At 41.1% G+C, this 13,803-nt stretch overlaps 1 protein-coding gene across 2 annotated transcripts in view; it reads left to right on the top strand.

The window, feature by feature from the left end:
• The window catches only part of lpin2 (lipin 2), an 84,049-nt gene that overhangs the window by 31,959 nt on the left and 38,287 nt on the right, over positions 1–13,803 (top strand). For both annotated transcript variants that reach the window (XM_061978766.1, XM_061978765.2), the window contains exons 3-5: positions 6,465–6,560; positions 12,498–12,841; positions 12,917–13,024. In XM_061978766.1, the coding sequence (XP_061834750.1) occupies positions 6,465–6,560; positions 12,498–12,841; positions 12,917–13,024 (548 nt within the window). The remainder of the gene's footprint in view (positions 1–6,464; positions 6,561–12,497; positions 12,842–12,916; positions 13,025–13,803) is intronic.

The following is a 13,803-nucleotide window of genomic DNA, read 5'->3' as shown; positions in this document are numbered from 1 at the left end:
AAGGGCAGCCTAACAAGGGGATGTTGTGTAACCTTTCCCTGCTACAGCTCATCTTTTACTGCACTAAAATAAGTACATCACAAAAGTAAACATTTTAGTAGATCTAGTCAAGGAACATTACTGTAGGAATAAAACTTGGATATACTCAGTTCAGAGTAGTATGTGTATAGTTTTTTTTAGATTTCCTGTGCATTTAAAGGCCTACTGAAATGCAATTTTCTTATTTAAACGGGGATCGCAGGTCCATTCTATGTGTCATACTTGATCATTTCGCGATATTGCCATATTTTTGCGGAAAGGATTTAGTAGAGAACATCGACGATAAAGTTTGCAACTTTTGGTCGCTGATAAAAAAGCCTTGCCTGTACCTGGAAGTAGCAGACGAGTAGCGTGACGTCACAGGTTGTGGAGCTCCTCACATCCGCACATTGTTTACAATCATGGCCACCAGCAACGAGAGCGATTCGGACCGAGAAAGCGACGATTTCCCCATTAATTTGAGCGAGGATGAAAGATTTGTGGATGAGGAAAGTGAGAGTGAAGGACTAGAGGGCAGTGGGAGCGATTCAGATAGGGAAGATGCTGTGAGAGGCGGGTGGGACCTGATATTCAGCTGGGAATGACTAAAACAGTAAATAAACCCAAGACAAATACAGGTAAAAGCCAGTAAATTAGAATATTTTGAAAAACTTGATTTATTTCAGTAATTGCATTCAAAAGGTGTAACTTGTACATTATATTTATTCATTGCACACAGACTGATGCATTCAAATGTTTATTTCATTTAATTTTGATGATTTGAAGTGGCAACAAATGAAAATCCAAAATTCCGTGTGTCACAAAATTAGAATATTACTTAAGGCTAATACAAAAAAGGGATTTTTAGAAATGTTGGCCAACTGAAAAGTATGAAAATGAAAAATATGAGCATGTACAATACTCAATACTTGGTTGGAGCTCCTTTTGCCTCAATTACTGCGTTAATGCGGCGTGGCATGGAGTCGATGAGTTTCTGGCACTGCTCAGGTGTTATGAGAGCCCAGGTTGCTCTGATAGTGGCCTTCAACTCTTCTGCGTTTTTGGGTCTGGCATTCTGCATCTTCCTTTTCACAATACCCCACAGATTTTCTATGGGGCTAAGGTCAGGGGAGTTGGCGGGCCAATTTAGAAGAGAAATACCATGGTCCGTAAACCAGGCACGGGTAGATTTTGCGCTGTGTGCAGGCGCCAAGTCCTGTTGGAACTTGAAATCTCCATCTCCATAGAGCAGGTCAGCAGCAGGAAGCATGAAGTGCTCTAAAACTTGCTGGTAGACGGCTGCGTTGACCCTGGATCTCAGGAAACAGAGTGGACCGACACCAGCAGATGACATGGCACCCCAAACCATCACTGATGGTGGAAACTTTACACTAGACTTCAGGCAACGTGGATCCTGTGCCTCTCCTGTCTTCCTCCAGACTCTGGGACCTCGATTTCCAAAGGAAATGCAAAATTTGCATGGTTGGGTGATGGTTTGGAGTGCCATGTCATCTGCTGGTGTCGGTCCACTCTGTTTCCTGAGATCCAGGGTCAACGCAGCCGTCTACCAGCAAGTTTTAGAGCACTTCATGCTTCCTGCTGCTGACCTGCTCTATGGAGATGGAGATTTCAAGTTCCAACAGGACTTGGCGCCTGCACACAGCGCAAAATCTACCCGTGCCTGGTTTACGGACCATGGTATTTCTGTTCTAAATTGGCCCGCCAACTCCCCTGACCTTAGCCCCATAGAAAATCTGTGGGGTATTGTGAAAAGGAAGATGCAGAATGCCAGACCCAAAAACGCAGAAGAGTTGAAGGCCACTATCAGAGCAACCTGGGCTCTCATAACACCTGAGCAGTGCCAGAAACTCATCGACTCCATGCCACGCCGCATTAACGCAGTAATTGAGGCAAAAGGAGCTCCAACCAAGTATTGAGTATTGTACATGCTCATATTTTTCATTTTCATACTTTTCAGTTGGCCAACATTTCTAAAAATCCCTTTTTTGTATTAGCCTTAAGTAATATTGTAATTTTGTGACACACGGAATTTTGGATTTTCATTTGTTGCCACTTCAAATCATCAAAATTAAATGAAATAAACATTTGAATGCATCAGTCTGTGTGCAATGAATAAATATAATGTACAAGTTACACCTTTTGAATGCAATTACTGAAATAAATCAAGTTTTTCAAAATATTCTAATTTACTGGCTTTTACCTGTATAGACATATACTGGATCATGTTTAGCATGCAATATTGTCAGTTATTATCTCACTATGTACATTAAGGGTACACGTTTGTTTTTTCCCCCTTTTCCCCCTGTCAGTGGTATGCCCGAGGGAGGGGCTTGGACTATTTATTTTTTTCATTGTCTTAAAACACACCGTGTTCGTGGAGAATGAGGAAGTGTTGTTGTGTGTCTAGGAGTGAAACACGGTGACGGATTTGTGTGCACGGAGGAAATACTTATTGAAAATGGGCCCGTTCCTGTTATAAGATTTGCAATAAAAGATAAAAAAAGCGTCAGACTCTCTTTATTTTTTTGATGCTACAATTCATTATATTTAATTTGTTTTTACGTAAAAATCTTAATTTGTAAGGTGTGGCAGCACCGCCACGATCAAATACATTAAGGAAAAACCCTGCTGTCAGACAACAGACCTAGGAGAAACTGAAATGTGTATTGTACTTCCTAACGAGACTCAACTGTACGAAAACATCATATCATAACTGGACAGCAAACTTATCATTGTTAAAATATAAAAAAAACCTAACATTTACTACCACATGAACACACACAAAAGTACCGACACTGTAGGTAGAATAAGTCAAACGATGTACAAATATGATCAAGTTTAAGAAACTGTTCAAACTTAAAAGTATTTACAAAGGACATGGAAGAATAATCCTGATAAACACTTTGAACCTTATTAAAAAATAGATATACTTATCATCTCATTATGTGAAACAACTTAACTTGAGAAACATATTTATTTAATGATTGATTTACTTACTCTCTAATTTATTCATGTATCCACTGTTTGTGTTACAGATTGAATACAAACAATTTGTTAGAAATTGCTATGAAATTGGAAAGGGATAAGATTAAATAAGTTCTGCTTCTTCCTACTCTTTTTCGGACATGCTGTAATGAAAAACTGGATGTGATGTACCAAATTGTAATGGTATGCATGTTCGGAATAAAATATTACCATAACAGTTACCAGGTTCTGGGAATTGGTATCGTATCGGTTCAAATGGTAACGGTACCCATCCCTACATGTAATTGCAATGTACGCTGTGTGAACAACGAATAAGAGTGGGAGACATACTTGCCAACCTTGAGACCTCCGATTTCGGGAGGTGGGGGGCGTGGTCGGGGGGCGTGGTTGGGGGCGTGGTTAAGATATATATATATATATATATATATATATAAAAATACTTGACTTTCAGTGAATTCTAGCTATATATATATATATATATATATATATATATATATATATATATATATATATATATATATATATATTTATATATATATATATATATACCGTATATATATATATATATATATATATATATATATATATATATATAAAATAAATTATTTATTTATTTATATATATATATATATATATATATATATATATATATAAAATAAATAAAATAAATACTTGAATTTCAGTGTTCATTTATTTACACATATACACACACACATAACACTCATCTACTCATTGTTGAGTTAAGGGTTGAATTGTTCATCCTTGTTCTATTCTCTGTCACTATTTCAGAACACAAACATTATACAAATATACATTATAAAATCAATAAGAAAACGGGAGCTCTAATTTGGGAGTCTGAATTAGGATCAGAAGTTCCTATATAAACATTGCGTACTCAAGTCGCCATTTTGTATTGATTACTGCAGCTGTGCACTGGATTCATTCACAAATACAAACTACAACTCACAAACACTTTAGAGTTAGGCTCCACCATCAGAATGTGTACTTAAACTTATAAAGATCACATGGATATTATTCGGTGAGTTGATTCACCAAAACTAACCTGTTATACAGGAGGAAAAAGCACACAGGACGTTTCAATTGTTCACAGACTGGTCGCGCTCATCAGAATGACAAGACACTTCCGGTCTGCAGGTGATAGCATTCATTTGGGAAGAAACGCCATACTGCCCCCTACTGACCAATGTGAATACTGATAAATGTGTAATGACAGCTCCAAAAACGAATTCAAACCACAAAATAAAATAAATAAATCAACACAAAAATGTGACACATTATGGGTGGGTCACATATGCATGTACAGTAGATTGCAGTATTGTCCTGTTTAAAAGTGTCACAACATTGCTGTTTACGGCAGACGAACTGCTTTACGGTAGACGAAATGCTGTTGTTGTGTGTTGTTGCCGCGCTGGGAGGACGTTAATGAAACTGTCTAACAATAAACCCACATAAGAAACCAAGAACTCGCCCTCGATCATTAGCTGTTTATATTGTTGGAAAGCGGACGTGTGAACAGGCTGTCAACACGTCACTCAGGTCCGCATGGAGGTGGAGGGGGCGTGGCCTCCAGCTCCGCCTGAATTTCGGGAGATTTTCGGGAGAAAATTTGTCCCGGGAGGTTTTCGGGAAAGGCGCTGAATTTCGGGAGTCTCCCGGAAAATCCGGGAGGGTTGGCAAGTATGGTGGGAGAGACAAAATGTTATCAAAAACATGGAATGCATAAAAAATGTTTAGGAATACACTTGTTGAGAACAGCAATGCATGCTTTCATGTTGGTCTCAAAGTCGACCAGAACGCTAAATACGCGCTAAATATAGCAACACTGATGGTCCTACTATGTCATTTTATTCTCTGGCAGACCAGGAAACACAAGTTCGTTAAGAAGCCGAGTTGCGACGTAATCTACTGTGTGGACTTTCTAATGACGAGCTACTTTGCCATTATAATGTGGTTATGGACGAGGGCGAACAGGTTATGCCAAATCTATTTGTGGTGGGCGTCACTACACTCTTAGAAATAAGGGTTCTAAAAGGGTTCTTCTACAAGGGCTGAGGTTCTAACTGGAACCATTTGCTTCTGAAAAACCCTTTCCCGAAGAAAGGGTTTTTCAAGGGTTCTTGGTAATGCTAATGGTTCCAGTAAGAACCATTTTGATCCAGAGAACCCTTTAAAACCCCTTTTCTGAATAATTGGTTTTAAAAGGGTTCTCACTAACACTAAGGGTTCCAGTAAGAACTATTTTGATCCAGAGAACCGTTTTTGGAAGAAAGAGTTCTTCAGGGATTGTTTAAAGCATGGGTAAGATCCTGTGTCACCAGGGACATACTTCCTGATAACATTTGCCAATAATGGTGCCTATCTTTAAATAAATGTTTTTCTCATTCAAATGTTTTGAATGTTTGTTCAATGTCAACATGATAAATGACCACAATATAATATGAACTAAACTGATCTGTAGAATACAATATGGTTCTTTATAGAACCCTCAGAAGACAAGACGGTTATCGGTGAAAACCTTTGAAAAGGGATGTTTTTAGAACCCCCTGTGTCAGGTCTAGATGAAACCCTTGAAACATGAAAGAGTTCTTTGTGGAACTCCCTGTGTGGGTTCTAGATGAAACCCTTGAAACATGAAAGGGTTCTTAGTGGAACTCCCTGCATGGGTTCTGGATGAAACCCTTGACAAACGAAAGGGTTCTTAGTGGAACTCCCTGTGTGGGTTCTAGATGAAACCCTTGAAATACGAAAGGGTTCTTAGTGGAACTCCCTGCGTGGGTTCTAGATGAAAGTCTTGAAATACAAAAGGGTTCTTAGTGGAACTCCCTGTGTGGGTTCTAGATGAAACCCTTGAAATACGAAAGGGTTCTTAATGGAACTCCCTGTGTGGGTTCTAGATGAAACCCTTGAAACATGAAAGGGTTCTTAGTGGAACTCCCTGCGTGGGTTCTTTGTAGAACCTCTCATGGGGGGTTCTGGGTGGAACCTTACACACACAGTTCTAGGTAGAACCCTCCAAAAGGGTTCCAGGTGGAACCTTTATAAAAAGGTCCTACCTGGAGCCAAAAAGGGTTCTCCTATGAGGACGAGCCGAAGAACCTTATATGGTTCTACTTAGCACTTTTATTTCTAAGAGTGTAATGAATGAATGTGATGCAGTAGTATCAAATATAGTTTCGGACAGGACGTTCATTTTATACCACTTGTTCCTATCCCAGCTGCACTCGGGTGGAAGGCAAGGTACAGACGTGACCTGGTTTAAATGTGTGGTGTTGAATTTCTGGAGCACTCAGTCAGTAGAAAATCTGTCAGTCTTTTTTTTTTTTTTATGTTGAGTTCAATGTCACATGGGAGGAATGCTAAATGTGCCTGATGTACTTTAACCATATTCAGTGGTTTTCAAATGTTTTTTTCTGTTCTAGATTGACATCGAAGTGAATGGAGAGCCTGTAGAATTGCAAATGAAACTCGGGGACAACGGCGAAGCTTTCTTCGTTCAGGAAGCCGAGCAGCTGAACGTAAGTCATAAGAGATTATGATTTCTTTATCGAAAACGTTTCCTTGTGGTTTACATATGTTTTTTTCCATTGGTCCAAATTCTTGAATAGATTGTTTTACAGACTATCTTCAAGCCGTTTTCTGAACGTCTCTTCAGGATGTGCCGTTTTGTGTACTGTTATTTACGTGTCTGCACTTTGACTGCGTCATCCATGTTGTAGATTTGAGTACTTCCATAGCGAGTCTATTGACAAATACAAGTGAAAATTAAAGCTGCAAGCAGCATTGGTCGGCCCCGCGTATTTGGCAGGTGCTAGTCCTAAGTGTCCCAATACTTTTGTTTACTTTTAGTCTGAAGTGTCCCAAGACTTCTGTCTAGTGTACCTACCTTGTCTGCATTGTGTGGGCACGTTGGTGCTTCCTGCTTTTAAGCAGCCATCTTAAAAAAACAGCAGCGCAGCAGCATCAGCGCAGCGGGTCTTTGAAGGGTCATAAAATCAAAACCGGAGCAAGTATTAAAACGCTGTTCTGTTATTTTATACACAAGGGTTTAATCTCTCTCCTGTGTTATTTTGAAGCCGAAACGACAAACGCGCTCAGAGGAGATAGTTTTTGAAGGAAGGTGACCGGTATTTACAAAAAAATTGTTTTGAAGGGGGAATAGCAAACTTCCTGTTGATTTTTGCTGGGGGTTGTCAATTTATGAAATGTAGGTCTAAGTGAGACCTACATAGAGGTTTTTGTTTCATGTCTCTCCGACCTTCCCAGGGAGAGTTACAGGCAGTTTTGTCAGTTTTTTCATCCGAGGAGCAGTTTTTTGTGCGTTTCATTAAAAAATTGCGCTAGAGTGCAATTTTGAGATTTGGGGTTAGGTTTTTTTATTAGATAGCAATTTTTGCCAGTCCTGATGTGTGCGTTCAGTTTGGTGAGTTTTGAAGCATGTTAAGGGGGTCAAATTACAGCTCAAAGAGGCAAAAGGGACTGATTTCACTAAAATTTAGTGTTGAAGGGGGAATAGCAAACTTCCTGTAGATTTTTGGCCGAGGAAATAAATTAATAAAATTTAAGTCTAAGTGAGACCTACATAGAGGTTTTTGTTTCATGTCTCTACGACATTCGTACTGGGAGTTAGAAAAAGTTTACTTTGTAGGGGGCGCTAGAGCGCAATTTTGAGTTTTGGGGTTTGGTTTTTTCACCAAAGAGTTTTGTTCGAGTTTATTTATGTGTGCGTCAAATTTGGTGAGTTTTGAAGCATGTTAAGAGGGTCAAAGTACCGCGCAAAGCTGCGGAATAAGAAAGAATAATAATTAAAGCTGCAAGCAGCGTTGTTCGGGCCCGCGTATTTGGCAGGTGCTAGTCCTAAGTGTCCCAATACTTTTGTCTACTTTTAGTCTGAAGTGTCCCAAGACTTTTGTCTAGTGTACCTACCTTTTCAGCATAGTGTGGGCACGTTGGTGCTTCCTGCTTTTAAGCAGCCATCTTAAAAAAACAGCATTGCAGCGGGTCTTTGAAGGGTCATAAAATCAAAACCGGAGCAGTTAATTAAAAAGCACTTCTGTTGTAATCACAAGGGTTCAATGTCTCTCCTGTGTTAGTTTGAAGGCGAAACGACAAACGCGCTCAGAGGAGTTCGTTTTTGAAGGAAGGTGACCGTTTTTAAAAAAAAATTTGTTTTGAAGGGGGAATAGCAAACTTCCTGTTGATTTTTGCTGGGGGTTGTCAATTTATGAAATGTAGGTCTAAGTGAGACCTACGGAGAGGTTTTTGTTTCATGTCTCTCCGACCTTTCCAGTGGGAGTTACAGGCAGTTTTGTCATTTTTTTCTTCCGAGGAGCAGTTTTTTCTCCGTTTTATTCAAAAATTGCTGTAGAGCGCAATTTTTAAATTTGGGGTTAGGTTTATTTATTAGATTGCAATTTTTGCCAGTCCTGATGTGTGTGTTCAGTTCGGTGAGTTTTGAAGCATGTTAAGAGGGTCAAATTACAGCTCAAAGAGGCAAAAGTGACTGTTTTTAGTACTTTTTTGTCTTGAAGGGGGAATTGCCAACTTCCTGTTGATTTTTGCCCGAGGATATACAATTATGAAAACTAGGTCTAAGTCAAACCTACATACAGGTTTGTGTTCCATGTCTCTCCGATCTTCCTAGTGGGAGATATAGGCAGTCTAGTTTTTTTTTTTCCTAGGGGGCGCTAGAGCGCAATTTTGAGTTGTGGGGTTCGGTTTTTTAAAAAAAAGGTAATTTTCGCAGGTCCTGATGTGTGGGTCAAATATGGTGAGTTTTGAAGCATGTTAAGTGGGTCAAATTACAGTTTGTTGTGGCGGCGGAAGAATAAAGAATAATAAAACGAACGAATAACAATAGGTCCTTATGTCCCATTGCATAAGGACTCCCTTCGGGAGTCCTTTTGCAATGGGCCATTGCGGGCCCTAATAAAACCTTACAAATTCAATAGGTCCTTATGTCCCATTGCATAAGGACTCCCTTTGGGAGTCCTTATACAATGGGCCATGCGGGCCCTAACTATACGCTTCCATGTGCATGTACAATGCCAGTTTTCCCCACAACAAGAGGATGGAGAAAAAGGAGTTTATTGACTACAGTGTCGGACTACAAAGTCTACTGCAAGGTCTTTTGGTTCATTTCTACCATAATGGAAATAACCGCTGATGTCACAGGTTAGAAAACGTCACAAGTCAGAGAAAATTCCAAACGTATGGAAGTGTTATTGTAGCAAATTTTTTTTGCAAATGTGTATCTCAATCTGTGCGTCTGTAATCCAATGTGTGTGTCTGTACTAATCTGTGTGTCTCTATCTCAATGTGTGTGTTTGTAATCAGAGCCGTTTTAAGTTGTGTCTGTATTATGATTTGTCAGTGGGTAAAAAAAAAAAAAAAAGCTTTAATGATCCACAAGAGAAATTGTTCCACGCAGTAGCTCAGTTATGAAGGATGTAAAGGGTAAGGATGAAAAGGATAATGCACACAAGGGGGCACAAAAAGAGAGCGAAAACAACAGGTTTTTGATTGATTGATTGATTGAGACTTTTATTAGTAGATTGCACAGTACAGTACATATTCCGTACAATTGACCACTAAATGGTAACACCCCAATACGTTTTTCAACGTTAATCAATTCATGGTACAAATATATACTATCAGCATAATACAGTCATCACACAAGTTCATCATCAGAGTATATACATTGAATTAGGGCTGCAACTAACGATTAATTTGATAATCGATCAGTCTGTCGATTATTACTTCGATTAATCGATTAATAATCGGATAAAAGAGACAAACTACATTTCTATCCTCAGCTGTTTGTACATGTTGCAGTTTATAAACAAAGGTTTATAAAAAAAATAAAATAAAAAAATTGCCTCTGCGCATAGCATAGAGCCAACGAATCGATGACTAAATTAATCGCCAACTATTTTTATAATCGATTTTAATCGATTTAATTGATTAGTTGTTGCAGCCCTACATTGAATTATTTACATTATACATTATAAACAAAGAGAGGTAGATAACATAAGAGCGGGCAGCTAATAGACAAATATCATCTATTGCTGTTAGGGATGTCCCGATCCGATATTTGGATCGGATCGGCTGCCGATATTTGCAAAACAATGTGTATCGGCAAGGCATGGGAAAATGCCGATCCAGATCCAGTTTAAAAAAAACTCCGGTCCGTGTTTTCCAACGCACCGATTTAAATAATACATTCCACTTTTCTGCTGCTCCCTAATTTCCGTTCCGCATTTTCCAGCACACCTTCAACACATCCACAGGTCTGTGGAATCTCACGCAGTTGCTTTTAGCTGCTGGCATTACACGACAGGCTCTTCTCACTCTTTCCTGTGTCTCCCTCTTACAGACAGCGAGCGCACCTTCTTACACACGTCACATACTGTCACGTCATACGTCACATACTGTCACGTCATACGTCCCATACATAAATGTCCTCTCCCAGCAGAGAGCGAGGTAGCAGCATGGCTAACGTTAGCTGTGATGCTAGCGCAGCCGCTAAGGTGCGCGCCTGCTCAAGCGTCCTCTGCGCACGGCAAATCTATGCCACGCACAAAATCAAATAAAAAAATAAGCGCATAACAATTTTCGACACACGGACACGACAGAGAAAACAGTTTTCGTCATCATTGTTCAAATATTGTAACGTCTGTCGAGACGCTTATCTCCATTCGGTGCCACACGTCCACACCATCAAAATGCCGAGGCAAGCATTTCCACATCAACACCGTATGAAAAAAAATAGTGATTTTTTTTAGTTGTCATTTCCTTCTCAGCATGAAAGTTTAAAAGTAGCATATATTAATGCAGTATGAAGAAGAATGTTTTAATGTAGACACTAGAGATGCGCGGTTTGCGGGCACAACCGCGGATTATCCACGGATCGGGCGGATGAAATTTAAAAAAATTAGATTTTATCCGCGGGTCGGGTAGGGCTTCTCACCCTATCTCTAAGGGAGAGCCCCGCCACTCGGCGGAGGAAACTCATTTCGGCCGCTTGTACCCGTGATCTTGTCCTTTCGGTCATGACCCAAAGCTCATGACCATAGGTGAGGATGGGAACGTAGATCGACCGGTAAATCGAGAGCTTTGCCTTCCGGCTCAGCTCCTTCTTCACCACAACGGATCGATACAGCGTCCGCATTACTGAATACGCCGCACCGATCCGCCTGTCGATCTCACCATCCACTCTTCCCCCACTCGTGAACAAGACTCCGAGGTACTTGAACTCCTCCACTTGGGGCAAGATCTCCTCCCCAACCCGGAGATGGCACTCCACCCTTTTCCAGGCGAGAACCATGGACTCGGGCTTGGAGGTGCTGATTCCCATCCCAGTCGCTTCACACTCGGCTGCGAACCGATCCAGTGAGAGCTGAAGATCTTGGCCAGATGAAGCCATCAGGACCACATCATCTGCAAAAAGCAGAGACCTAATCCTGCAGCCACCAAACCAGATCCCCTCAACGCCTTGACTGCGCCTAGAAATTCTGTCCATAAAAGTTATGAACAGAATCGGTGACAAAGGGCAGCCTTGGCGGAGTCCAACCCTCACTGGAAACGTGTCCGACTTACTGGCGGCAATGCGGACCAAGCTCTGACACTGATCATACAGGGAGCGGACCGCCAAAATCAGACAGTCCGATACCCCATACTCTCTGAGCACTCCCCACAGGACTTCCCGAGGGACACGGTCGAATGCCTTCTCCAAGTCCACAAAACACATGTAGACTGGTTGGGCAAACTCCCATGCACCCTCAAGGACCCTGCCGAGAGTATAGAGCTGGTCCACAGTTCCACGACCAGGACGAAAACCACACTGTTCCTCCTGAATCCGAGGTTCGACTATCCGGCGTAGCCTCCTCTCCAGTACACCTGAATAGACCTTACCGGGAAGGCTGAGGAGTGTGATCCCACGATAGTTAGAACACACCCTCCGGTTCCCCTTCTTAAAGAGAGGAACCACCACCCCGGTCTGCCAATCCAGAGGTACCGCCCCCGATGTCCACGCGATGCTGCAGAGTCTTGTGAACCAAGACAGCCCCATAGCTTGGTTATGCTTTAAATAAATTCATATCCAACACTTGCGAGAACAACTTTTTATTGTCAATATCGGCTATTTGAATGCTTTCTGCTGGTGGTGTGCCTCTGCATTTTTTCAATGAAAGAAATATTCCTTGGCTCAAAAAAGGTTGAAAAACATGCATGTCCGACCGGTAGTTGGCCACGGGGAAGACGTGGGTCTCACAGTCACCCTATTACCCCCCCGGATGGAGGAATCATGATCATTTCGGACGCTATTTGTCATAACAGGTGCTGTTGATTCTTACCAGACTGCAGAATGTAGCTGCCATGTCGCCCATGTTTCTGTCATTTTGCCGGGACATGATAACATTTGTACGTTTCTTCATCCTGACCCTGTCTTCGAGCAGCTTGTCCCAGCCCATCTGGCGACATCCCCCATACCGACAGAGAGCAACCTTTTCTGGATATCAGAGGTGGAGCGCAGGTCGGCCAGCCTGGAAGATCGGCCGGAGACTCCCCTTCCCACCAGTGTGGCCACGAAAAAGAAGAAGAAACGGAGGAAGAAGCACAAAGGGGACCCCCGAAGGGAAGAACTGACTCCCCCCATGCCAGTCACCGCTGCTAATGTTAACGCTGCCAACGCACATGCTGCTGCCGCGAGCCCTGCTGCCTCAACTTTGGGCCAAAACGAGGAGATATTTGAGATGGAACTGAGCTCTGATGAGGAGGCTCTGGTGCAACATATATCCAGGTGAATTTAGGTTCTGCCTTTGCTTTTGCGGCCATTTCATGCCGAAATAATTGTTTTTCGCACCTTTTTATGCAGATCACCTTCAGGAGTCACAGGACGAGACATTGATCCAAAACTACCTTCAGCCAGACACAACCTGGATGGTTATGCTTTGTCTGATGGCGACTGGGCAGCAGATAATAGGTGGGATTGAATCTTAATTTGAAATGTACACTTAAACACAAAGTAACAGGTGGTACCACAAGGGAGCAGCATTTCTTTTACTTTTACAACAAAGGTATGGTCTTACAGCCTTGCAGTGCAGCAAGTGCAACTGTAGAGATACTTTTAAGGCAGTTGTGCCTTATGTTGTTAACAATTACCGCTGCAATTTGAATATGGAAATAACAGCACTGCAGTCCAATGGTTCCTAAATGTTCACACCAAGTACCACATCAAAGAACTACTACTGTTTTTGCTACCTGAGATTTAGCTTGTGGCTTGTACTGATAATATACATAGTGCAGAAAATAAAAAAATCATTTGTATTGAATTTCAGCAAATTTTGGGCTAATGACTTTAAAAATAATTTATACAGGTAAAAGCCAGTAAATTAGAATATTTTGAAAAACTTGATTTATTTCAGTAATTGCATTCAAAAGGTGTAACTTGTACATTATATTTATTCATTGCACACAGACTGATGCATTCAAATGTTTATTTCATTTAATTTTGATGATTTGAAGTGGCAACAAATGAAAATCCAAAATTCCGTGTGTCACAAAATTAGAATATTACTTAAGGCTAATACAAAAAAGGGATTTTTAGAAATGTTGGCCAACTGAAAAGTATGAAAATGAAAAATATGAGCATGTACAATACTCAATACTTGGTTGGAGCTCCTTTTGCCTCAATTACTGCGTTAATGCGGCGTGGCATGGAGTCGATGAGTTTCTGGCACTGCTCAGGTGTTATGAGAGCCC

This window comes from Nerophis lumbriciformis, linkage group LG19 (assembly GCF_033978685.3).
Source record: "Nerophis lumbriciformis linkage group LG19, RoL_Nlum_v2.1, whole genome shotgun sequence".
NCBI classification, from domain to species: Eukaryota; Metazoa; Chordata; class Actinopteri; order Syngnathiformes; family Syngnathidae; genus Nerophis; species Nerophis lumbriciformis.
This window is presented reverse-complemented; position numbering and strand designations above follow the sequence as displayed.